The sequence below is a fragment of the Danio aesculapii genome, chromosome 22, assembly GCF_903798145.1.
Source record: "Danio aesculapii chromosome 22, fDanAes4.1, whole genome shotgun sequence".
Classification (NCBI taxonomy): Eukaryota; Metazoa; Chordata; class Actinopteri; order Cypriniformes; family Danionidae; genus Danio; species Danio aesculapii.
Genome location: NC_079456.1, coordinates 19,995,817 through 20,022,786, shown reverse-complemented (window position 1 = coordinate 20,022,786; position 26,970 = coordinate 19,995,817). Strand labels below are relative to the sequence as shown.

General features: G+C 35.5%; 4 protein-coding genes across 4 annotated transcripts in view; 1 reads left to right on the top strand and 3 right to left on the bottom strand.

Moving 5' to 3' along the window:
• Positions 1–968: 968 nt before the first annotated feature.
• hsd11b1la (hydroxysteroid (11-beta) dehydrogenase 1-like a) lies at positions 969–6,875 on the bottom strand. The gene is made up of 6 exons (XM_056448134.1): positions 6,692–6,875; positions 5,414–5,544; positions 5,137–5,340; positions 2,314–2,407; positions 2,067–2,232; positions 969–1,663 (listed from the first exon to the last, which is right to left on the bottom strand). Exons 1-6 carry the CDS (start codon positions 6,774–6,776, stop codon positions 1,480–1,482), a joined length of 864 nt encoding a protein of 287 aa, XP_056304109.1. The 5' UTR covers positions 6,777–6,875; the 3' UTR covers positions 969–1,479.
• Positions 6,876–7,458: 583 nt separating this feature from the next.
• On the top strand, positions 7,459–11,893 carry micos13 (mitochondrial contact site and cristae organizing system subunit 13). Its single transcript, XM_056447789.1, has 4 exons — positions 7,459–7,626; positions 8,531–8,687; positions 11,220–11,271; positions 11,376–11,893. Exons 1-4 carry the CDS (start codon positions 7,598–7,600, stop codon positions 11,471–11,473), a joined length of 336 nt encoding a protein of 111 aa, XP_056303764.1. The 5' UTR covers positions 7,459–7,597; the 3' UTR covers positions 11,474–11,893.
• Positions 11,894–15,391: 3,498 nt separating this feature from the next.
• On the bottom strand, positions 15,392–18,432 carry LOC130216133 (kallikrein-7). The gene is made up of 5 exons (XM_056448022.1): positions 18,328–18,432; positions 18,113–18,263; positions 17,887–18,025; positions 16,135–16,398; positions 15,392–15,654 (listed from the first exon to the last, which is right to left on the bottom strand). The coding sequence occupies exons 1-5, from the start codon at positions 18,383–18,385 to the stop codon at positions 15,499–15,501; spliced, it is 768 nt and encodes a 255-aa protein (XP_056303997.1). The 5' UTR covers positions 18,386–18,432; the 3' UTR covers positions 15,392–15,498.
• A 1,267-nt stretch (positions 18,433–19,699) lies between these two features.
• Positions 19,700–26,970, bottom strand: part of LOC130216695 (uncharacterized) — a 29,368-nt gene continuing 22,097 nt past the window's right edge. The window contains exons 14-18 of the mRNA XM_056448576.1: positions 25,908–26,040; positions 24,953–25,204; positions 24,703–24,871; positions 20,659–20,780; positions 19,700–19,855 (exon numbers count right to left, since the gene is read on the bottom strand). Of these exons, the coding sequence (XP_056304551.1) occupies positions 19,700–19,855; positions 20,659–20,780; positions 24,703–24,871; positions 24,953–25,204; positions 25,908–26,040 (832 nt within the window). The remainder of the gene's footprint in view (positions 19,856–20,658; positions 20,781–24,702; positions 24,872–24,952; positions 25,205–25,907; positions 26,041–26,970) is intronic.

The following is a 26,970-nucleotide window of genomic DNA, read 5'->3' as shown; positions in this document are numbered from 1 at the left end:
TATCCTTTGAGATAATCTCGTCAGAAAGAGGACAAGCATGTGTGAAAGCGAAAGTTGTTGAGTAACAGGGTTGCCATGTTTTAAAAAACAATCCCAATAGTCCAAGTGCTCTGTTAAAAAATCGTCCAAAACTAGCCCTATATCCAAACTCAAAATATGCCATCAGCCATTCGTAAATTATTTTACATGATCGCATACGATAGAGATTTTAATTTTTTTTGGTAAATATCCCTGTAGCTATCAGAAATATCAATAAAATCATCTTCTAGCTTTAAAATGACAGCACAGCCGACGTCTTTCCTGATTTCCTCATGATATCCAGTAAAATAACTACTGACGGAAGCTTAAAGTTGTGAAATGAATTTTAAATTAAGATATTTTCAAAATCTAAATAAAACATTCAAGATATTAATTATAGCGTAAATCGATTGATTTTTGGAGATGGGCTCTATGCACAGCTAGAGTTTTATAGCCAACGGTAAACTTCCAGCGAAAGCTTAATGTGCAATTTCACAAGGTTGTTTTTACAGCATCGATGTTGTAATGCAATTAATATACAACCAGTTAAATAGACTTTAGCGTTAATTTAGTTGTTCAAGCGTAAAACGAGATGAAAAACTGTTGTAACCACTAGCGGCGTCAGTAGCAACAGGCTAGCGCAGAAGTTCCATTGAAAATACAGGGGTAAAATAAACTCATATTTTAAAGACATGGCAGGGGGAAATAGAATTTAATGTGGTGCTTCTTGTCCAATCTGAGACCCACTTCATATCGTATATCTAACAGGCAGTGAAGATTGCTGATTTTTAAAGAAATCATATCTTAAATGTGACAATTTTGTAATGGAAAGACAGTTCACCGGAAGCCCTTGGGCTGCCTAGCTGAAAATTAAAAGTCTGTGTGCATATAGCCCATTCCTGAATCCTGCCAATCTGTTGCTATAAGAACAAAAACACCAAGTCACTTAGTGCACTTCACAAAAGTTTACTCTGTTTCATAATCCTGAAACATTTCAGCGCAATATGTCACGCAAGAGGCCTATGCCAAACATTTAACCGCAGAATAAAAATACAACCCGAGGCAAGAGGATAAAAGTATCTCAATTCCTGGCAACCCTGTTGAGTTGCCAACACAAAGCAAACAATCTGATTCCGGAATAAATACACTAATTTGAGTTTGTTGATAGTTTCAGACAAAAATGTGAACATTGCGAACAAGCAAAGTGCAATATGTTTGATTAAAACTCTTTTAGCATCACAGCAGCAATTTAATGTACTGCAGGCCTACTATAAATCACCTTCATATTATATTTGATGGTTCCAAATATAATATGAATATAGTATGTTTTGGTCTTGGGTGAAGGGCTCTCATCCCCTTGGCTCTTGGTGTGTCATCATGAATGTGCTAAAAACTAATATTGTTCTCCACACACAGATTCCCATTGAGCTGTCAGTTTCCAGTAAGTGCTTCCATATCCATTTAAGGATTGTATGTGTAGGCGTTTTGAATCATTTTATCCCTTAAGTTGGGGAACCAATCCCTGAAGAGAGTTGCGTAGAAGGTGTACCATGGATAAAAGGACTCCGACTGTCGAGTTGCTCCAGCTTGGATGATCTGCAAGGCGGCTTCGTGTGCAGGGTAGGCAGTCATGTTGATGTAACCTCTGCATCAAACACATCAGAGATAGGAAGAAGGTGACTTTTATTGGCCACTTAAGCTGTTATGCGTGATAGGGATTTTTGAGTTACACAAGTGCTATTTATGACTACATTTGATACTTTGTTTGAGTTCTTTAGTACTAGAACTGTGATAGCAACTTAAATGCAGAATTTTAGACATTGCAATTGGTTGGTACACTCAGTCTTATTTAATATCCTCGTTTTGTTTCATTTTTACATTACAAACTGATACTTGTTAGCTAGGAGGTTTCTACAACACATTTTCATATATTTTCAATTGAATCCTAAGACTTAAACTTAAAAAATATTTTCTATCCGCAGCACTTTTTTACAGGTTTAATGCACTTAGCTTAAAAACCAAAGCTGTTGATGTTAGTTTGGTCTTACCTTATTTTCTCCATGGCACTATCCGTGTCAATCAGGCCGAGTATGCATATGGTTATGGACACGTTGCTTTTTTGCATTGCTAGCTCATTCTGAAGGCCTCCAAAGAAGCCGTTGAGTGCAAACTTAGTTGCGGCATACGGCAAAGCAAAGGGACCACACATTTTTCCTGTGGAAAATAAATGTTATTCCAGCATCTGTTTGTTAATTCAAGCAGATTTTTGAGGGAAACGTTGTATATTTTGATTACCTAGAAAGGAGGAAACAACAACGATCGATCCTTTACTTTTTTCTAGAGTCGGCAAGGCTTTTTGAGCCATCTGTAGGTAACTGAGAAAATTCACCTGTAAGAGGTTATAAAAACAATAAATGTGGCATTAGGTCAAAATGTTCACTTACAGTGTAGCAGTGGTGCTAAGTAATGAATTATAAATACTCAAACTGAGTAGTTTTTCTCAAAAATTGTATTAAAAAAATTTTTTACTTGAGTGTACATTTTTAGTGTTGTGTCAGTAATTTTACTGCATCATTTTCCTTCAACCTGCAGTCACCAATTTTGTACAATTATTTTATATTACAATTCTTCTTGTCTGTGGTTATTGGCTAGAATAATCATTCTCATGATACTCGTCCAATCAAATAGCAGAAAGTGTCAAAGAAGATGCAACATTTCTAAATGCAACGACCTAGAAACATGAATGTCACTGATAAGAAGACAAAGGATGATTACTGTCTGATTCTTGATGTGGTTTCTGGCTTTTCTCCTACTAAATCAAGCTCAGACTGGGGTTATGAATATCAGAAGAATATACTTCATTGGAATATTTCCCAAAAAAGCAGAGACAGCCTGGAGCAGACCCATCTCAGTCTCTCCCCAGGACAAATCCAATGTCCCTCAAATTTGCTATCCCCTTTATCCTTGCTTCCTCCCACCTTTGTGTTTTCACAGTTGTTTACTGGTTCAACAGGCATCTCCCAGCTCCTACTCCTTTACGACCCCTATTTAAAGACCCCTCTTCTGGTTGGCCCTTATAATGTACAGATCTAATATAATCATCACTGTTTTTCCACATATAGTTCACATTTGGCAATCATGACTAGTATCTATGTTTCAAACATCTAAACTGGACTCTTCTCTCCCATACAGTATGTGTCTTTTCAAATATACATGACAGTTTCAACATGTGTTGTATACATTTCATGCCTTTCTGACACAGATGGTTCTCAATGCATCCCCAAGTCCTCTCTGACCCATTTGCCTTAACCTATCACCTGTTTTCACAGATATATAATGGCAGATTCGTAGGGCCCTCCACTCACCCATCTAAATGTGTCTTCATATAGGTTTAGTAAATAAAAATCGTCTTCATTCTTGTGTGATGTTCTTGTAAAATGGCCTTAAACAGGCACACTACAGTACATTTTCATACACATGGATGGGTATGGATGTCCAGCATTCTCCAGCCTCTGGCGCTTAGACTGCAGCTCTGCACAAGAAGTTTTGCCAGAGGAGAAATGGCCGTGTCCAACTGAGCCTGGTTCTCTCTGGGTCTTTTCCTTCACTTTCGTCAATTGGTGAAGTTTTCTTCCTCGCCACTCGCTTGTTTGGTTTGGGACTTGTGGAGCTGCGCTTTGATGGATTTCTGTTTAGACTTTCAGCAGTGAACTTTAAACCACACTGAACTGAACTAAACTAAACCTCAACTCTGAAAACTGGAATGACACATTTTCCATTTACTCGAACGTCTATGTTAAGCTGCTTTGACACAATCTACATTGTAAAAGCGCCATAGAAATAATCATGAATTGAATTGAACGTCAACAAATTGCATGTATTATACCAGTGCTTCTATCACCGCTGGACACGTGTAGCTTGATAGTCAGGGTTCAAAGTGCATAAGCATTAACATATCGTCACATCTAGATCCCCCAAACTCCACCTTTTTTGGGAGATTTTTAGATTACTTACAAAGATTTCGCTCTGCATGTAAATGCATCATCCTGCTTTCTGTTGGCCTGCATATATTAATGTAATGTGTTATCACATTAAATTAGTCTCACATTTAATTTATAGTATAAGCTGGAAGATTTTTCACAACGCAATACTCCCTACTCTTGTGTACTTTTAGAGGAGCGACGTTTTTCTCACACTGAGTCGTATTTAGAACAGTTACTTTTACTCTACTTGCACTCCTTTTTTTGGTAAGCAATGGTACTAGAGTATGATTTTTTTCAGTATACTCCCTTCCACTGCAGTGTAGTCATATTTAACATTGTTTGGTGAGCAAAATCCTGACAATTTAATAGGAATCTATAATTGGGAATCTCACATGAGGGCAAAAGATTTCTCCAGCCAAATTTCGCAATGACTTGAACAGTGTGCATCTTTCATGCCTGTGAAATGTTCTCTTTTTTAACAGCACATAGTTTAGTTTTATAGCACATAGTTCACAAAAAAGAATACTATAAATTTGTTAGACTTTTCCTATTTGAAAATACAGTGTGAATGGCATTAGAGAGCTAAAGTGATTTTATTTTTAGTGTATTGTGAATGCCACACAGTCATATTGATGACTTTTGCAGAACTTTTGGCCATTTTTGATCCGCATTTAATTTCATTTATTTTATAAACATGAATAAGTTGTCTTATAGACTTTACACACCTGAAACTTGTCTATAGTACTTATTCACTGCTGCTCTTATAGTTGTGTAAATTGCTTCCTTGTCCTCATTTGTAAGTCGCTTTGGATAAAAGCGTCTGTTAAATGACTAAATGTAAATGTTATATGAACTTTAGGTTAGAAATGGCATAGTGTTTCTCAACCACGTTTCTGGAGGACCACCAATACTGCATGTTTTGGACGTCCCCTTTGACTGTCACACCCATTAGAAGTCGTTCAGTCTAATGAGTCTCAGGCTAATGAGCTGATGAAATGAATCAGAAGTGTTTGCTTAAGAAGAGGTGGAAAATGTGCAGAGCTGGTGGTCCTCCTGGAACGTGGTTGAGAAACTATCTTTAATATTCATATATCATATATCTTCAATAAACAACATGTTCAATATGATTCTGCACCTCTAGTAGCCATCGTGTGTGCTGAACATCTCCATCCCACATTTGGTACGGACTGGGCCCGATGTGGTTCAGAACCAGGTAATCCAGTCCTCCAAGCTGTTCAATGGCGTACTTCACCACAAGATCAGCATCAGAGGGGCTCGCCATGTCCGCAGGGACGTAGAAAGCCTTTTGAGCCCCCATTTCCCGGCATTTGCTCACAACCTGAGTCAGATTAAACATATTGAAGCAATCAAATATGCTTAAAGCATAAATGATAGCAGAAAACCCAACTGACCTGTTCTAGCACATTTCCTCTCCTCGCGGTGATTACGAGTTGAGCTCCTAAACGGGCATAATGGTACGCCAGCTGCTCACCAATGCCAGTACTGGCACCAGTCACCAGCACCCGGGCACCTTTTAATGACTCTAAAAAAAACATATTTCACTGTATGACAGTCGTTACATAAACAACGACGGTGTTCAATGTTCACTGTTTTAAAGGGCAAATGATAATTCCAGCTTCCTTTTATCACAATATTGGTGTTTAGGAATGGTCTTTTGCAATTGGTCACATTTATTGTGTGTGGAAAGTTACTTTATACTACCTCTAAAGCCTCTTTGTATTCTGACGAACGCTCTGTGGTAATTCATTATTTTGAAGGCGTAAAACATCTCTTGCTGAAACAGCTGAACTGGGGGGCAAAGATACTCTGCTACTTATTACACATCCTGAATTGCATAAATGTCATGGCATATAGCTGATTTCATATTTTGTTAAATACATTGACGGTTTATACATCTGTGAGCCGATACTTGGTGATTTCAGCACTTTTATCTGAAAAGGCACGGAAGTTCAAATGCAGACATCACAGAATTGTACAAATCTATCACATGAGATGCCAAACGAAGAAAATCCATTTTTGATGACCCTAACAGGAGATAAAGTGCAATATTTAGCTCTGTTTTAAAAGTTTTATGAATAGGCCAGTTCACTTGGGGCAGGTCATGTTCCTTTATTTAACACACTTGACTGCTCAATTGCACGTAGTGAAGAGATCGAATTAACCGTAGCAATAAAATATGCATTTGTTCATATCGACAAATTATGTGTTATCTTTCTTTACACAAACTAGCTGGTTTGATGAGTCACACAAATAAATAACAATTGCAGATGATAAAACCTGTAATGTTAGCCTACTATATCTTGCTAATAAAAAATGTATGTTTTCTACGCATGTTGTTTATGTCAAACTGTATTGCAGTGTTGCAGAATTATGACATTTTAAGTACCTGTTATTTTATACATCTGTCGCCTGGGGTTTGATTGAATTAAAAGAATTTCAAGAGCAAAATAATGTTTTATTTTAGGAATAAGTGTGAATTTAACACGATAAATAAATTTATTAAGATAGTAGGCTATATTACTTTTGGGTTAACACATCTTTCCACACGCTTTCACCCCACTTTAATAGGCTACTTCCTATATAGGTGTAAATACTTATCACTTATCAATTTACAGACAATAGAATACATTTTACAGCACGTAGATAAACATAAAGGCTGTTAAACTCACCCTCATTAAATGATGGAGCGTTCCATCGGACCGCAATGAACGCGACGCATATGCTGCAAAGCAGTAACTTGGCATAAAGCTTCATTTGAAGGAATAAAAATAAGAGAAATCTGTGCACAGCGTACAAATTCTGAACTTTGTGAAGTCGGCAGACTCGACACCTAGAGAACAGGCAGAACAAGTTTTATAAATCCAAGTTCAGACAGGCGGAGCCAAATACCAAAGTACAATCCGGCTTTAGATAACCGGTTTTGTAACTTGTGTTAGAATTGTGTTGTTATCAGTAATTTTTTTTTTTTTTTTTTTTAGTTTTTGTTTTTGCGACATTACGTTAATGTTGTTGTTGAGTTTATGCAACTCATAACAAACTGACAGACTAAATACAAACCAAAAGTAAAGATAAAAACCTAAAATTATGCTTTTTGCTTGTTTTAAACTTAGCCTACTTTTTAGAGTCGTTGGCAGATCTGCTACAGATTTTTTAAAATTAATGTTAAACGTAAAATCTAAATAACGAATTTTTTTAAAAATTCTATCAATCAATCAATCATTCCGAGCCACAGATAGAGCACGGTCGTGTACCGTGGCGACACTTTCCTCAAATAAATTAAAACTGAATGGCCTATTAAAGTAACATTCTTCTACTTTTAATGATTATATGTATATATACATAATATATGTATGTTAAAAAAAATACTTAAACATATATTACGTTTTTTGTCATTTTGTCGAATGTGCAGATTTACCACAGCTGCATTCAAAACGAACTTTATTGCTACCAATTCGGTTTGCTAGTGCAAATGCCCTTGTCGGCGAAACTCCCTGACAAAATAGTAAAGCAGAACATTAAGTGAAGTGTTTTGCTTCCGAATTTTGCACTCTAGAGCATAATTTTGCATTTAAAACATGGCTGCTAAGATTTTCCCCCTGGTCAAGTAAGTGTATCTGTGTTGTTTTTGTATCTGAAGCTGGTTAGCAGTTAGCATACAAGTGTCTATTGGGTTTAAGTGTTTATTATACTTCACACATTATTATACTTTACATAATTATATTATACATCTGTATTTATATTACATTAAAATTAAATTAGCTCGTATTTTAGTTGCTATCTTTACTCACATGGTCGTTTGAATGTAGCTAGCTTTTAATTACTCAATTCAGCAACAACTTAGACTGTAAAAATGTTAACGTTAAATGCTGTTTTGTTTTTGAGTTAATCATATATATTTGAAGTAATCCTCATATATTTGGGGTCATAATACCCCGAGAAGCTTTTAAACGTACACTATTTCCTTCAGCTTTACTTTGAATGGCTGTATTTGTAATTGAGCTAAAGTTAGTTTTATATTCACACATATATTCAGACTTTCTCCGTAATAATATAATTTCACAAAAACATTCTTTGCAATTTTTTATAATAGCGAAATGATATTAGCAGTCAATGATTATCAAAGCACATTGTTCCCAGTCAAATAAATAATGCTAATGTTGTTTTCGAGTCATACTTGCATATAATTTCAAAGCGATTCAATGTAATAGAGGTAAAGTTTGTTTTATATTCAGATATTCAGACATTGTCTTTAATAATATAATTTCAGAAAAGTATTCTTTGCAAATTCTAAATAGGGAAATCATATTAGCAGCCAATGATTATCGAAGTACAGCATTCTTTACAGTCAATTAGATAGTGCTAATGTTGTTTTGTTGTCATACTTACATGCTAATTCTGTCTGAATAATCAAATTAGCGTGGAAAACAATATAGAGACAGTTAAATGACTGAATGTGTGAATATAAAACCAACTTTACCTCTATGTGTTTGTGTTTCTGTATGTGTTAGGTTTGCCACAAAAGTGACCATTGCTGGAGGAGCCCTGTATGTGGCATATGATTCAGGACTTCTTGGTGGTAGTAATGAGGGATCTGTGGCCTTGGCCCGAGCTAAATCAGCCATTCCACCTGCTGTGGACGAGTGGATGAAGTACTTTGGCTTCGAGGTATGAAAAGAAATGAAACTGAGTGTATGATTGAAACCAAAAGTAGAACTTGACTTTTTGATGAAGTGTAAGGCTAGAGTATATAAGAACAGCAGATGGCAGCACTTATGTTATTGAATAAAAAGAGCGATAGCAGGGAAGTTTTTTGGTCAAATAAATAGTCTTGATGCACACAGAAGGCTGTTTACATTTGGTAGTATTTAATCAAAATTGAAGCTAAATCCTGGCCACGTCATATGCTGACCATTCAACAGCTTAGTTCATGCACAGCAGGGTAGGTGATATTTAAAGATATTCTAATAATAACAAATTAAACCGTGATTTCCTCTTTTTTTTTTTTAGCCAAAAAGCCTAATAGACAATTGTTGTGCAATGAAATATAGCGTTACTAACCAATGAGGAAACACGCATGGACAGTGCTTCTAAATAATTCATTCATAGAAAGAACAGCCAGAAATGGGAAATTGATAGATTTGTGCCAAATATTTGCATTATTGACCCATAACAATGCACAGTACCTATAACAGTCAGTATGTTTGTGTGCTTTTCATACAGTTTCTATTCTAACTTGCAGTTAAGTGGAAAATTAAATAAATTGAAATGAAAATGAAAGTATAAATAGCAGAAGTGAACAAATAGATTTTCCTTACCAGCAAATATTATTCCAACACCAAACCCGCTAAAACTTCATTACTTATGACTAAATCTCTAAAAGATTGACGAAAACATTAGTGAATTGTAGCTATGACATGGCTACGAGGGTTATAAATGACTGAAAAACAGCTGCGGGTGAAGAATATTGATCGCAAGTGTTTTGTTCTGTTGATATGTAATCCAAATATTTAGAGCTTGAAACAGATGGAAATATGACTTGATTGTGCTGCTTTTACAGTGCCTCACACAGCTTGATCCACGCTGGCATTTCTGCCTTTGGGTTTTAGGTTTTGGAAAGTCTAAACTTTTAGGATACCGGGTATCAGAATTGCACGATCCCTATGCACAACGCTTTGGCTTGTTTCCCTCGCTCAAAAGCATGACAGACGTGGATACGGTTGCTAAGCCACGATAGGTGATTGGCGGTTTTTGGGTGTGGCTTATCGAAGGGTCAATTATTATACATTCTTTAATTTCACAACACAATTTGTTCATGAAAATCTCATCACATGAAAACACCCTTATATTTTAAAGTATTATTTATCGGTGCTTGGTAACCAAATAATACAATCAAAATGAAATTAAAAGAAAGTAATGTCATTTTTTCTATTTGAATTGAAGAAAAGTGAAAACCTAATTATTATGTTAATAATGAAAATAACAATAAAAATAACATTTAAAATATAATTATGTCTGTTTGGGATTAAATATACAGTGTATATAAAGAAAACACACATAGTCAAATGATGCTGGACCTCTGTCTTAAAGGCTCTTTTGATCAACTGCTATACAAAATTGTTCTGTATGTTCATTTTGTGTATTTATTTCAACTTTTTGGTCCCAAGTAGTGTAAAATGAAAACTAGCTAGCTTTTGACTTCAATAGTATAGCCACCTTACATTTTGAAAATTAATCAGGGTTTCTGCAGCGTTTTAAAATGTTTTAAATCTCAAAAACTAAATTTTACATCTTAAAAAGTCTTCAATCTAGGGTAATGTTGTGTTGTAACAGGTCCTAATTTTTCTTTGTTCATGTATAGCTACCCAATCTAGCCATTGACACCCATGCAATCGCCAACAATCCATTTCAATAAAACTTTTAACTTTTTATTTAAAAATAGCATTTAATTACTTTTCTTACAGTAACATTTGCTTAAGTTCTTCATTTATTTACTGCTGAAGGAACTGACCTGACACATAGTTTTTATTATTAAATTATTATTATTGTAGACTGAAGTAATTGAAGTAATTAAAAACATAAAGCTATGTTTTGTTCGATTCTTGGTAAGGGGTATAGGGTCTGTGAATAGATATATTTGAAAATTACTAAAAATATATTACTAAAATATACTCAAACAACATGATTATTCTTCTATTATTATTACATGTAATCTTTAACCTTTTTTAAGGGCAAATGAAAATCTTTTCTAACTGGGATGTTTGGAAAAAAATCGTTAGCATTTAGCCCTGTATAAGTCTAAAATTTCATTCATAATGGTCTTAAAATGTTTTAAATTTAACTTGGTGAAACCTGCAGAAACCCTAATTCAAGTGAATTTGAGAATTAAAGGGTTGTTAATAATCAGTTTGGTTAATATCTGCATCTTTATCAACAACTTGTCTTGTCATTTAAGAATTAAGACAAATCATTTTGTGTGCATTCGAATGTGTTTGACCACATGAGCTTTTGCACTACAAGCAGTCCAATCTGGTGTAATCAAACAGGGTTACACACCTCATGTAAAAAAAAAAAAGTCTTAACAACTAACTTTTGAATAGTAACGGATGTGTGTGTGTTTACTAACCAAATGCTTCTTCATATTATACCATGTTTTATCAAAGTCAAACTGTTATAATGATCTTTAATAAAATATTTTAGCTTCCAGCAACCCCCAAAATCGAGTTCTCCCCATTGGATGCTTGGAACTCAGGTAAATGCCTATTTAGTGACAATTATATGTAATTAATTTTACTACACACAGTATTCAAATATACTATAGATATCTAATTGCTCCATTTTTTCCCCCCTACTCAGGGGTCCAGAAGTCTATCCATGCTTTATCGGTTGCTCCATCCACAGTTGGTGACTACACCAAACAAGGCCTGCAATATGTTAAAGACCTGTCAAAATGAATCTTCAGCATTAGTGTAAGATGTTATCAAGAAATTTCAATCACTGAGAAGACTTGGACACATCAAGCTCTTTCCACTTCATATATACATCACAGACTGAATTCCTCTCACTTTTGTGGAATGACAATTGGAAATATTGAAGATTCTACTTGTACAAACCAAAATATGTCTTTTTTTGTGCACATGTTCTTCAGATAGAAATACAATTGTTAAAAATGAACCCTAATTTCAAATAATAAGAGCGCTTTCTTTGTGTATTGTTACTCAACACTTGTATTTATTTGAGAAATCTCTTCCTGGAAATGCTCTGTTTTGGCATTGTCCCATATGTAATTGTACAAAAGCCCTGTAACAGAGGTTTGTATAGTTTATAATCCCGTGTTGCTCTGTCTAATATAAAAATAAATCCCGTCAAATATTTTGAGGGATGTTTTTTTTCTGTGTGATTTGCATTGGTCTACTACTTCTTCACAAGAAAATGACTTATGGAAACAATCGTATGATCTGCTAACCACATCAAATGCTTCATTAGTAACACTATTCATTTTTACCTCAGAGTAAAGCTGCATTCGTGTGAAGATAGACCTCAACTCCTTTTTTTTGCCTCTTGACTCATTTTGAAAGTCATGTAGAGGTCATTTATATACATTTGTATTACCAGAAATAATCATGCCTAGACCATGTATGTGCATGGAAACTATAATTTTTTTTTTTGTTATGGCCTACATAGTTAAGCAAGGAAACGGAGCAAGCGATATTATCAAAATGTCATGTATCACAGTTTACAATCTTATCATGATTGTTTCTAATGTGGGTTTTTAGGACAATTGGGGTTTAAGTTACTGAGAATTTAGATCTTGAAAAGTCCTCAATCTTAAAGTAGGGCTGGATGATGTTTTAAATATGTTTCTTACTTTTGGTCAATACGATATAATTTTGATGTTGATCTATGGATGAAAAATACTTAATTTTTTTATTAGTTACAAAATAACTGATTTAAGAACATTCATTCATTTTCTTTTCGGCTTAGTCCCTTTATTATTTTGGAGTCACCTCAGCGGAATGAACCGCCAACTTATCCAGCATATGTTTTACGCAGCGGATGCCCTTCCAGCTGCAACCCATCTCTGGGAAACATCCATACACACTCATTTACACTTGTACACTATGGACAATTTAGCCTACCCAATTCACCTGAACCACATGTGTTTGGACTGGGGGGGAAACCGGAGCACCCGGAGGAAACCCACACAGGGAGAACATGCAAACTCCACACAGAAATGCCAACTGACCCAGCCGAGGCTTGAACGAGCGACCTTCTTGCTGTGTGGCGACAGCACTACCTACTGCGCCACTGCGCCTCCGATTTAAGAACAGTTTTTTTTAATTATATTTTTAAAAAACGTTTTGGCATTGAGCATTGCGTTAAGACTGTCATCAATGAAATCTGTTTTCTTTTGGTGGTGACTTTAACAGCAATGTCAAGCAATTCTGCTTGTCTTTGGGGTACAAATTAAGATTTCTCATGAAGTTTGAGAGCTCCCTTAACCGGACTTTAAGACTTTAAAGTCCAGGAATGTAAAAAAAAAAGCATCCTCAAAACAGAGCATATGACTTTAGTTGTTCAATCAGAATATTATTATCCTTAGTGTCAGTATAGGGCGCACATTCACAAGAGCACTATTTATTTATTTTTTGCATGTCTCACTCGGTTGCATGCATGTATCCATCATATACGTCAGCGCACAGTTTTTGAGAATGACCCCCCCCCTATACTGACAATGAGGAGTAGAAACTGTTGAATAAAAAAATCGTTTCATATGCATAAAGGGATTCTTGTAGCTTTAGAATATTCTGATTAAACCACTGAAGCTGTTTGGTCTGTTTTGATATGTTTAGGAACTTTAAACAGATTGTCACCGATGCTATATGGGATAAGAGAACTCTCAGATTTCAATTTGTGTTTCGAAGACCAAAGAAGGTCCCTGATGAGGTGAAGTAATCAGGCCCTATATGAGCTTGTACTGTTATAACATCAGATGTTCTTTCTGAAGCAGTTTCTTCGGTTTTTTCTATTGAAACCGAGGGTGTGTGATTAACAGCATATTTTTCATTTGAGTAAACTAACTCTTTAAAGCAGGGGTCACCAACTTTGTTTTTGGGCAACTACCTTCCTGCAGATTTCTGTTGCAATCCCAATCAAACACACCTGTCTGTAATTATCATGCTGCTTCAAGTCCTAATAAATTGGTTCAGTTGTGTTTGATCAGGGTTAGAGCTGAACTCTACAGGAAGGTAGATCTCTAGCAACAGGGTTGAGGGACTTGGCTTTAAACTACAAAATCGATGGCTGTTTTCACCTGTCCGCTTTTTTTTAAGATCTGGTAGCTATACGATTATGATATGGGCAGCTGTGAATGCCCTCTGAAATGCATTTGAGTCTGATATAAATCCGATCACTCAGCCCTTTTTAGGAATTAATGGAATTCAACAACCAGATGCGTGTAGACCTGTCCAGTTTCGTCTGAAATGTGTTCCAGACCCCTTAAGGAAGTGGTCTGGAATGCATTCCAGACAAAACTGGACAAGTCTACGTGCATCTTGTTATTAAAACCACATAAGTAAATTTTACTCTTCCCAAAATAAAATAAAAAACCTTGAGAGTGCACATGTTGTGGGTTATATGACTGTCAGATATGTGTACAAGCACAAATGCATAAGCAACGGAAGGCCACAGGTGACAGTTTGAGATGTTTAAGTTTTTTTAATTTCGTTTTATTTTTGACTGAAATGAAAAGAGGAATAATAATAATAGAAGACTAAAATGCAGTGTTCATTTACAAAGACACACTGCTTCATTTTTGGGAGAGTATGTTATACATGAAATTAAATGAATTTAAACCCTTTACAGTATTCAATAATGTCTTGCACACATCTGTCTGACAAAATAGCTGCCTATAACGAATGTAATTTTGCCAAGGAGCCCACCTTGTTTTATAGCTTGCATATATAATAATTTCAATGCCAAATAAGATATATACAGTCTCAGAAATAAAGGTACATAAGCTGTCACTGGGGTGTTACCTTTTCAAAAGGTACAAATTTGTACCTAAAAGGTCCATATTAATACCTCAAGAGTACATATTAGTACCTAAAAAGTACAACAGTGTTCATCTTAATTTTTTTAGGAACTAATATATACTTTTGAGGTACCAATATGTACCCTTTAAGTACAAGCGTGTACCTTTTGAAAAGGTACCACCCCAGTGACAGCTCATGTACCTTTATTTCTGAGAGTACAGTAGTTGATGCAATGAGGCTTTAGTCAACGGAGCAGAGTTAAATTTGCATATAGTGTATGATTTGAACATCGGAATCAAAATTGTTTAGCAGAGGTGCGTTGATGTGTTCGAATGTAAATGGATCTGTTTTCACAAGTCAGATAGATATCTGATCAGAAAAAAAGCATTACTTGATGAGGTGAAGTAATCAGGCCCTATAACAGCTTGTACTATTATAACATCAGATGCTCTTTCTGGACTTTTGTTCTGTTGTTATTTTTAACGTGCGTTGCTTTATGCATCAAGAACATTTTTGTCCGTAAGGGACAAATTTAAATATGTAAGCTAAATGTTCTTTGATGAAAGGAGTTCTTTGCTATAGAGACTTTTTATACACCCTGACCAATCGATTGCTTGTGTCTCCAGGACTTTGTAAGTGTAAACTGTCCTCTCTTAAGCTTTTTTTTTTTTTTTAACTCTCTCATGCATTTATATTCAACAAGACAGTTTTGTAACTTAGGATGTGGTTGATGTCAGTGTGCTTTAGCTGTGGTTGAGAATCAAACAGCCCCCCGAACAGTTTCACTCTCTCTGAAGTGGCACTTTAAAAGAAGGAATTGCAGACTCGTTGCTTTTTCATGAGTTTTTATTGTTGTTTTCTCACATTTATTACAATGTTTAATCTTTAGCATTTAAGTGGTACCATAAAAGTTAATTTTAATGCAGGTTAGGTTAATACAGGCATCAGGCACCTCCGCTGATCACCTTTTTAATCCATTGGGTGTATTTGGAAATCTGAGTGTAAATATTTGGAGCATTGGGGTAGTCGCAGCGGCCCATGTTGAAAGAGACGATGCCCACTGCTTGCCCGCTGCACACCAGTGGCCCACCCGAATCACCCTGCAATGATGATGTGTTTTAGAGGGATTGACATTAGTATTGAGTTCTGAAGAGTATCCACCTTTTTTCTGCATGTGATTGCTGTTTGAAATTATGGGTTGTACTTCCTGTGTGGGGAACGTCCATTAAAATGATCCGAAAGTAAGGCTTTGCTAAAATAATCCATACTGTGTCTAAAGGCAAATCTTAGTGAAAGTTAGGCATAATCTTCATGACCAACATTGCGGTCAACATTGAGTTCGCTGTGTTTTGTTCCTTTCTCTTTGTATTTTATACAGTACAACAATATTAAGGCTTGCTTTCAGATTTTTTTGGGTGATTCATGATCTGTTAACGATGATTTAATTCAAATAAGTTTGTTTTTAAATATCGGATGGATGTACTGTGAGGAGAATAACTCCACCTCATTGGTTTCATACTGAAAAAGGTGGATAGACTCTTGAACATTTACCAAAATATCGATAGGTTTTGTAGATGTACCTGGCAAGCGCCACTTTTGGTCTCGTAGCCTCCAGCGCACAGGATGTTGTCAGGCAGTTTAACATCGATTTTTTTCCACTCTGACTGACAGACGGTTTTGTCGATGATCAGCACGTCTGTAACCAGAAGATCATTCACTGTGTTGTTTTTTTCAGTTTCCCCCCATCCCGCGACCAGACACTTGGACTTTGGCTTCATCGGTCTGTCTTTGCTCGGGATTGTGACGAGTTTTACATCTTTGCTAATTTTCACCTTCTCGGACAGCTAGAATTTCAGATAGGAAAAGTGAAGACTTCATGATTAGCATTGTATGCTAGTTGAAATTATTTAAAGTTTACAAATAAATATAATAATTATTATTAGAAAAATTTAATGTAAATGATGCTTTTAAATTCAGATTAAAATAAAATACTCTTATTAGAAACAAAATAATAATATTTAATTATACAATTATGCTTTGGTTACAATTAAAATGTAAATATAGAATTTGTAAATATAGAATTTGTATGTGTGTGTGTGTGTGTATATATATATATATATATATATATATATAGAGAGAGAGAGAGAGAGAGAGAGAGAGAGAGAGAGAGAGAGAGAGAGAGAGAGAGAGAGAGAGAGTGCTTAACATATGAGTACACCCTTCACAAATCTCTCATTTAGATTAATATTTTCTAATGGAAGCTTTACAATATTATATTTGTGCATATACATTACATTGGTCAAGCCTCTACAGAAGATCCAGAACACTACAACTTGTCAAGTCTTCAATGAGCCAAAGAGAGCCCACCTCTCTTTACCTCTCTGCATTGGTTAACAGTTGAAGCTCGGATCAAATTCAAATCACTGATGTTTGTTTACAGGACAGCCACTGGCACTGCACCCTCTTACCTCCACCTGCTCCTGAAGGTTTACATCCTCTTCAGGAGCCTCCGGTCAGGGTGTGAGCACTGCCTTGTGGTGCCATGGCAGAGAGGCTATAAGTTACTTTCCAAAACTTTTTCATTCAATGTTCCTTACTGGTGGAATGATCTTCCCATTACCACTCAGACGGCAAATACACTGGTATCTTTTAAATGACAACTAAAAACCCATCTCTTCAGAGAACACCTGAACCCTGGTGAATAATACTAAAACCACCTATGGAAGCTCTCTCTCTCTCTCTCTCTCTCTCTCTCTCTCTCTCTCTCTCTCTCTCTCTCTCTCTCTCTCTCTCTCTCTCTCTCTCTCTACTCTAGCACTAAATTCTCAAAGCACAAATAGGTTACTTTGAATAACTAGGACTTCTTCTCACTTGAGACAAGTCACTTTAGACAAATGTCTGCTAAATGTAAATGTATTCAACACTGAAGCCAAATATGAAGCTAATCTCAACAAAAAACCTAATGATTGCAGTCCAAAATTAGTACACCCAAATTTTTATGTTAGAGAAAAATATTAAATAAAAATGAAAAAAGAGCAAAGTTCAAGGGAAAAAAATTTGTAAAATTTTGTTGAAATTTTTCCCCAATATTTCACATTCATTTAAATGTCTTTCTATTTCTAAAGACGTTCGGTTACTATATTATTTTAATAAATATATCTGTTTAATTAATGTGTTTTGTTCAAATGCACCAAAATATGACCTATATTCACTGAAAAATAAAAATATTAATATTTTCAAATATTTCTATTTTTTATATACATTATCTATAGAATATTTGACTTTATAATACATTTTTTTAATACTCTGCACTTATTTCTGAAATATTGTACCTTTAGAAGCATGATGTCGTTCCCAGTTCTTGGAGATTTGTAGGGTGGGTGTTTATGCTTATTTTGCACTCTGTAGCGTTTCTCATTTGCCCCCTTTGGATTGATGTTGTGGGTTCCCAGGATCACACTCATATCGCCTCTATATTCATAAGACAAGCATAAACACAAATGACCAAACAGTTCCATCAAACAACAAACATATTCCAGTTCAACAGCAGCCTCTTACTGTTTATCGCAGTGTGCAGCTGTGAGCACATAACTCGAATTAATCAGAAATCCTCCACAATTGTGTTTTTCATTAATCTGCACTGATGCCATGTACAGCAAAGAGCCCTTCTTAGCCTTTTTGCCATTGATGATATCAGCTCCGAATGCACCTAAAACAATGACAATTAACCACAAATTGTAATCGTTTAATCAGTAAAGCTTGATTTTACTAACCAGTCAGTGCTAAGCTTGTCAGAGTCACCGAGAGCAGCAAGCTGAACGCTTTAGTCATCTTGGTAAAAAATGCACTTGGTGAAGACCACCAGTCGTTTATATAGGTCTTCAGCCACACCACATACAAGTGACTCATCCTGTCAGTCAGTGCTGATGCATTGCTCCTTGGTGAAGTTTAGTTTGCCTTTAGTACAAGATGTTCTTCAGCATATCTTGGTAAAACTTTGGATTTTTGATGTAATTGAATTTCTTTGGCAGAAATGTTCTACTCTGCTTATTTCGGGGAATGTGTTGCATACAGAAGCTTTCCAACGCAGATTAGAAATGGATCCAGAACACTACAACTTGTCAAGTCTTCAATGAGCCAAAGGGAGCCCACCTCTCTTTACCTCTCTGCATTGGTTAACAGTTGAAGTTCGGATCAAATTCAAATCACTGATGTTTGTTTACAGGACAGCCACTGGCACTGCACCCTCTTACCTCCACCTGCTCCTGAAGGTTTACATCCTCTTCAGGAGCCTCCGGTCAGGGTGTGAGCACTGCCTTGTGGTGCCATCGCAGAGAAGCTATAAGTTACTTTCCAAAACTTTTTCATTCAATGTTCCTTACTGGTGGAATGATCTTCCCATTCCCACTCGGACGGCAAATACACTGGTATCTTTTAAATGACAACTAAAAACCCATCTCTTCAGAGAACACCTGAACCCTGGTGAATAATACCACCTAGGTGGTGGCGAAAAAGGTCAAAACGTGGCGAGAAATTGTCACATTTTTGAATTCAGAGTATTTCAGATATTTATCCAAGTTTCTGTTTATCAGTTCTAACTTTTTTATTTCTGCATTTCTATCTCACAGTTGTGAGTTTATATCATTCAAATGACTTGCTGTAGCTTTACAAGCAGTCAAAAAGTATACGTTTTTTTCTGTGGGAAAAGACTATGGAGAGCTGAGTTCACTCAGCAATCCTTATTTTCTCATGTCAAGTCATATGACCTTTTTTTCTTTGGAATAAAAGGCCTGGATATTTTCAATAGCCTAATAATGAACATGGCTTAAAAAAAGCACAGCTATGAAGTTACCATTCCCTTCAGTAGACTTTTAATTCAAGCAACTGCAACAAGATTAGCTGAAATTGAAACCAAATGCTTCTTTTGAATTTTTCTAAAGAAATAACGAGCTGTTTGTTGTGGTCTACAGAAGAAAAATCATCATGTGAGTTCATTCGTTCTGAAGTGGCACTTTAAAAGAAGAAAATCCAGACTCGTTGCTTATTTTTATTGTTGTATTTTCACATTTCTTACAATGTTGTATCTTCAAAATACAAGTTGTTCCATAAAAGCTAATGTTAATACAGGTTAGGTTAATACAGGCATCAGGCACCTCCACGGATCACCTTTTTGATCCAGTTGGTGTATTTGGAAATCTGAGTGTAAATATTTGGAGCATTCGGGTAGTCGCAGTGACCCATGTTGAAAGAAACTATGCCCACTGCTTGCTCACTGCACACCAGCGGCCCACCCGAATCACCCTGCAATGATAATGTGTTTAAGAGTGATTAATAATCACAGTAGTGTTGAGTTCTGAAGAGTATCCACCTTTTTTCAGCATGCGATGGCTGTGTTTGAAATTATGGGTTCCCGTTTGCAGAACTTCTATTTTAAGAGCCCCTATTTTGCATTAAAAAAGGTCATATTTTGATTTTGGGGGTCTCCAACAACAGGCTGATATGCATGCAAGGTCAAAAAACACTTTCATTGTCTTTTAATATGCATTCATTTTTACCAAATTATCCCAACAACTCCCATAGGATTCGTTCAGCGATTCATTTGTTCCCAAACCCCTTTTCAACACTAACACCAAGTAATAACAATGACACACATTTAGTAATAATCCACACAGTGGCGAAAGCTGTACTATTTTGAAAATTGACCGTGCAGCGTGTGTAGGAACAGGTGATAGTGGCCATAGCAAAGACAAACGGCAGAGGATCGAGAGTTCAGAAATGCATTTAAATCAGTAAAGGAAGAAGCACGCGTTGCGTTTTCAATGTGGTTTAGGACGCAATATGTGAACAGCCCCATGAAGGTTTAACCTGAGATATACAGTACAAGCACTGATCTGTAATAAATATGGTCTTACAAGCTGCACAGGACACTTACAACTTATAACACACAATTAAACACATATTTTGCAAACTACACAAAACGAAGCAACAATTTTAATTACACTTGCATGTTATGTTCCGGAGGAAGAAGAAACTGGTCCATTTTAGCTGTAACAGTTACTGACAAATGTCCCTGTCAAAGTCTGACAGTGTGCAGCTGTGAGCACGTAACTTGGATCGATCAGAAATCCTCCACAACTGTGTTTTCCAATAATCTGCACTGATGCCATGTACAGCAAAGAGCCCTTCTTAGCCTTTTTGCCATTAATGATATCAGCTCCGATTGCACCTAAAACAATGACAAATAACCACAAATTGTAATCATTTAATCAGTAAAGCTTGATTTTACTAACCAGTCAGTGCTAAGCTTATCAGAGTCACTAAAAGCAGCAAACTGAATGCTTTATTCATCTTGATAAAATGCTGTTGGTGAGACCACCAGGCGTTTATATACAGCTGGGAAAATAAATATTAAACAAGTCACCATTTGTCTCAGAAATTTTTTTTTTTTAAAGGTGCCGTTGACTTGAACATCTTGGATGTTGGTAACAACTAAAAAAAATCCATATATGCAAAGAAAACAAATCTAATTAGTTTACAAATTAAGTTATGTGTGATGAAACAAGTATTGAACACATTAAGAAAGGCAGTGAAAGCCCAGACAGCAGCTGAAATCTCTCAGTAGTTCTTCAGCAACCTCTGACCTTCCACATTGTAAATTTATATTAGCTGATTTAATCAAACATCATTACCAGGATGATGAAGATGAAACCAGAGTGGACATTTCAGCAAGACAATGATCCAAAACACAGCCAAGGAATTTCTCAAATTCTTTCAGAGAAAGAAAATCAAGCTGTAGTATAATGGCCCAGCCAATCACCTGAATTGAATCCTATATAGAATACAAATTAAAGAAGAGGCCCAAAGAACCATCAAGAGTAGTTTCAGTAGTTCAGTACTTTCTAATTTTTACTAATTTAAAAATTTAAACTAATTTTTCGGATTTTTTTGGTTTTGTTATATTTTTATGTTTGTATTGTTTGCGGTTTTACCAAAATCTGGTTCAATTCATGACAACTGCGCTGTTAGAAATATTATTCCCAAGAAAAAAAAACATGACGTGTTTAATACTTATTTAACTAATTGTAGGTCTTCAGCCACACCACATACAAGTGACTTATCCTGACAGTCAGTGTTGAGGCATTGCTGCATTTGGTGAAGTTTAGTTTGCCTTTAGTACAAGATTTTCCACAGCATATCTTGGTAAAACTTCAGGTTTTTGATGTAATTGAATTTCTTTGGCAGTAATTTTCTACTCAGCTCCTTATGAGGAAACAACTTGCATATGGAAGCTTGTTTCGAACTCAGATTAGAAATGGAAAAATAGTTTACATCCTGATGTTGCGAGAAATAGTCATACTTTTAAGATGAAACTTTTGTTTAAAAAATCATTTTTTAAAAAAAGATTGGTTCTTGGGTAAGATTGTTTTTTTTTTTTATTTGAGTTTTCAGACCATTTCAATGTGGTCGTGTCGTTGGCCCATAAACATTTCCTGCTTGTTGTCAAACTATTTCATAACGGTAACAAGAGGCAATTCAATGATAACTTTACATTAAAACACCTGCCATCTGATTATTTATCAATATTTGGAACTTTTTAATTACTCTGAAGCTTTGGAAATTAAAAATTGTAACGCAACAAATAAGTTAGGACCTTTTGTTATTGTTTACATCCCTCAAAACGGTCTATATCTCACAATTATATCATTTAAATGAATAAATTCCCAAAGCTTAAATAACTCAAAAAATAAAGTTCACTCAGCAATCATGATTTTCCCATGACAAGTCATGTGACTTTTTTTTCATTTGGAATAAAGGCCTGTATATTTTCAATAGCCTAGTAATGAACATCCAAAACAGCACAGTTATGAGGAGTTGGACTTTGACTCAAACCACAGCAACAAGATTAGCTGAAATTAAAACCAAATGCTTCATTTGATTATTATTTTTATTTTTTTTTTTATAAATGAGCTGTTTGTGGTCAATTAATTAGCAAAATGCTTAGCAAACAGTTTTATTTTATTCCACAGAAGAAAAATATGCAGTTTTTTTAGTTTCACATTGTAATACCTTATACTAATAATCTGGTATCACTTTACAATAACAGTACATGAATAATAATGTATTAATATGCAAACTAAACATTATTATGAATTGATGAGTTAAGGTGTGCGCTAATCATGAACTAACTTTAACTACAACATTAGTCACAAGAGTTCATGTGTGAATAATGGCTACCTTACTTACTAGTTAGTACATGTTGTTAATTAATGTACAAATTATCATTTAAAATTAAGCTAAATGTAACCAACATGAACTCATACTTAATGTATAAGTATGTCAAGACTTTACTTGGAGGGGCACATCATCATTAATCCTTAACTACTCATAAACTGTTTAAACTGTTCATGTTGATGTCGACAGACCACATCTCTATTGTTATTCAGTGTAACGCACTAGACGGACGTGCATAAGGAGTTCATGAGTATAGCTAAGAATGAGTTAATGATGATGTGCCCCTCCAAGTAAAGTCATGATATAATTATACATTAACACATCATGAGTTCATGATGATTAAATTAAGCATAAACTTTGGTACATTAATATATTAACATACAATCATGTACTAACAAGTAACGAAGGTAGCTGTTATTCACACATGAACTCATGTGACTAGTGTTGTAGTTAAAGTTAGTTCATGATTAGCACGCACCTTAACTCATCATTAGTTCATAATAAGTAATGTTTAGTTTAGATATCAATACATCATTATTCATGTACTGTTATTGTAAAGTGTTCCCAATAATCTTTGGGAGATATGAGAAACCCCCCACATCTGTTTTACATTGACCTGAGCTGATATCATGTATTATTATTTTGTTACTTTTTTCCCCATTAGATTAAATCATCCCCAACTGCAACTGTGGAGAACAAAAACAAGATTTTAAGCCTCAAGAGTTAAAAAGACCACAATGAAATGTTTAAAGATTACTAATAAACCTGTCACATGAACACATGTGACCACAAGTGTGATGAGCAGAATTATAGTGAAGCGTTTCATTTTGCTAGCATAGTGCTAGTAATATGTGGACAATGTGTCTGTCAATCACCTTTTCACTAGGCCTCCAGTCACAGCAAACCACAAATCAGCATTTCCTGAATGATTCATAATTAAGTGGGAGGTGTGAGAACTTGAATTAAAACACACTTTCCCATGTTATTTTAAAGAGCTATAGGACAAAAGTCATCCGAGTGAGTAAACTGTCACATTTTGGTACATTCAGTGTTAAGTAACACATTTGTAGGTTGATTTCCCTTGACAAGTATAAACACCACTGTGTTTGTTGAAACATTGGGCTTTGAAAACATTGACCAGCCTTACATAGCAACAGCTCAGCCAATAGCTCGAGTTTGAGGGGCTGTCTGACCAATGGCAGATGAGGAAAGTGTTCTGAGTGCATATGATTGTTTTATCATGATTTAGTTTAGACTTTTAATACTTGAAGCAGACTCTCATATCTCTTAGGACTGCTTGCACACAACCTGAACTATGTATATTTTAATCCTTTCATATTTTAAAGGAACAGTTCACACCAACCTGAAAATTCTATAATTTACTCTAGTTGGTAACTAACTAGTTACATGTTTTCAGCTTTTTTCTGAATATCTTTTTTAGTGTTCAACAGATGAAAGAAACTCATAATGGTTTGGAACCCCTTGAGGATGAGTAAATAGTGAGAAAACGATCATTTTTGGGTGAACTATAACTTTAAATTGACTTCTTATTCTGGCGATAGGTAATGTATTGCTTCTGTGCTGCAAGAATAGACATTTTACATTTCTTACTTACAGTAACAAAAGAATGTGTCTCATAATCTTGCTCAGTCATCTTTTTTTTTTAAAGATGTCTTTGCAAACTAGTCTTTCTCACAGGGTGTTTGACCACATTTGATGCGCGGAGCCCCCACAGGAAACCCGCTTTGCTGAGAAGGGTTGAAACCAACTTTCCACTAAGAAGCATTTAATATTCAAATCGATTAATCATTCAGATTATAAAATGATCAACAGAAATCCGCACGTACAAACAACAGAGTGTGTTAGAAATATAGTATTCTAACATAAGTATGTTTATGTAAGAAAATACAATGCTTAATCAAATTCTTGCTTCACACCACCGAGAATACATTTTATCCATGACAGAAATCTGGAAATCTTGGTGTAGACATTCGGTTTTGTTGGGGAATCACAGTTGTTTTTCTCATTGAATGAAACGATTCCAACTGCAACTTTATCACACACCAGAGGTCCTCCGGAATCTCCCTGTGAATCGAACAAAGTGATTGTGAATTAGGTAGATTTCTCCAGAAAACCCACTGTATTTGTCCAGAATATGCTTTGTACCTGGCAAAATCCTCCATGACCACCTGTGCACATCATCTTTGAAGTGAAGTATGTCTGTCCCCAGTACTTCTGACATGCTTTTTTGTCAAAAACAGTGACGTTCACCTCCATAAGTTTGGCACTTGCTTCACCATGGGTGGTGTTTTTCCCCCATCCTGCAACACTGCATTTAGTCTTGGCCTTGATGTCCTTGTCTGCGGTTGGTATTGGGATCCAGTTGACTTTGTTGCTCTTTTTGGCCTTTTTATGTAGCTAGATGAAGTGATTCAATGATTAAAATTGATCGTTTTGAACAACAGCAGTCTTAAGTGTCATTTTCTAAAATTAAGATTTATGCATGAAATATGCTTTCCATTAATGTATACTTTGTTTTATGAGTATTGCGCAATATTTGGCTGAAAATCTGAAATCTGAGGGTTCAAAATAAATCTAAATATTGAGAAAATCTTAACGTAAGCCCTCGACAATGTATATTACTCATCAAAATTTATGTTTTTATGTCTTAAGTTATCTAAATCTTCATGATGTTTACTTAATATCCTAAAGATTTTTTACTTAAAAGAAAAATCTATCATTTTGACCCATTCAGTGTGCAACTTCATACTGGGTTTGTGGTCTAAGGACATAAATGACTTAATTGGGAAAGAAATGTAAAATTTAAAAGGTTTTGTGCATTAACGTCAATATAGTAAACATACAGAATCAGTGCAGTTCATAAACCTAATTCTAACCAAATCCCCATGGTTTGAAATCCAATTCACATTTGATCTTAATCCAAAATGTCTCAACATGAATGATCAGGTCACATGTCATTTTTGTCAATTATAACATTACTACAGCAAACAATCTACCAAAACATAAAGAAATTGGGACATTTTCTCATGCTCAATGTACTGTATGATTTTACATTTGTTTTACTTCAGTTTACAAAGCAAAACCTTGTTGAGTCATTTACCTGAAGTAGCATGATGTCATTTACCAGAGTTTCAGACTCAAACCCAGGGTGGATGTGGTAGAACTTCACATCCATGCGGCTAGAACCATCAGTGTATTCATGAGCTCCAACCACAACCGTCAGCACTTCGCCACTGGCAAGAAATCATATTTTGATGGTAAATGATGACAAAAATTTGGATTCAAACTATTGTTTGCAGAATCCTTGCGCTCTTAAATATAAAGGTTCTTAAAGTCCTCATAACCAGGAAGCTTTGACTATTTTTTTTCATACTGTGATGAAGTTTCTAGAGAAATGAAATATTAAATGAGAAAACATTGGACGTGGCTTGTTTTTTTTGCTGCGAGCTGAATGGATCTAGAAAAGCAGTCATTCAGAAAGATCGGGAAAGGGGTTTTAGAGTTATTACAACTTTAACATTAACATCCATAGAAACTTTCCTCCGAAGGCTATTTTTGAAGAAAATGTTCTCAACACCAAGGGGAAAAGGATTCTTCAACACTGGTACCAGAATTATATAACATTAATAATAGAATATCTGCAGTGACCATTCAAACTTGTTTTGAAAGATATGCCTGAAGTTGAGTTTTTTAGCAGGAAGTTGCTAGTCAACAGAAGTGCACATATTCAAAGGCACATGTATGAGTAGCGAACACTGAAATCCATGCCATAAATTTGACCGTTAAGGTAATTCAAGGTAAAAATACTCCAAACAATAATACACTAAAAATAAATAAACATACACATTTGGGAAAGACAGGGTATTATAGTTACAGTATATAGGTTTTAATTCCATATCAAAAACCGTTTAAATTACCATCTTTCCCTGATGAAAAATCCAGCTTAACCCAGCCTAGGCTGGTTTGTTGGTTTTAGCTGGTCAACCAGCCTGGTTTTAGAGGGGTTTTGGCCATTTCCAGGCTGGTCTTAGCTGGTCAGGCTGGGAGATGACCAGTTTAAACCAGCTTGACCGACCTAGCCAGGCTGGGAGCCCAGCCAAAACAGCTATGTCCAGCTTAAACCAGGCTGGTCAAGTTGGTTTTAGCTGGTCATTTCCCAGCCT

Coding starts and splice junctions, on each gene's coding strand:
- hsd11b1la (XM_056448134.1), bottom strand. CDS start 6,776: ATGAAGCTTTATGCCAAGTTACTGCTTTGCAGCATATGCGTCGCGTTC. Junction 5,545..6,691: donor CGCTCCATCATTTAATGAGG/GTGAGTTTAACA, acceptor TGTTTTTTTTAG/AGTCATTAAAAGGTGCCCGG. Junction 5,341..5,413: donor GAGGAAATGTGCTAGAACAG/GTCAGTTGGGTT, acceptor AATCTGACTCAG/GTTGTGAGCAAATGCCGGGA.
- micos13 (XM_056447789.1), top strand. CDS start 7,598: ATGGCTGCTAAGATTTTCCCCCTGGTCAA. Junction 7,627..8,530: donor AAGATTTTCCCCCTGGTCAA/GTAAGTGTATCT, acceptor TGTATGTGTTAG/GTTTGCCACAAAAGTGACCA. Junction 8,688..11,219: donor TGAAGTACTTTGGCTTCGAG/GTATGAAAAGAA, acceptor AAAATATTTTAG/CTTCCAGCAACCCCCAAAAT.
- LOC130216133 (XM_056448022.1), bottom strand. CDS start 18,385: ATGACTAAAGCGTTCAGCTTGCTGCTCTCGGTGACTCTGACAAGCTTA. Junction 18,026..18,112: donor GCTGCACACTGCGATAAACA/GTAAGAGGCTGC, acceptor TTATGAATATAG/AGGCGATATGAGTGTGATCC. Junction 15,655..16,134: donor CCAAAAGTGGCGCTTGCCAG/GTACATCTACAA, acceptor TCATCATTGCAG/GGTGATTCGGGTGGGCCACT.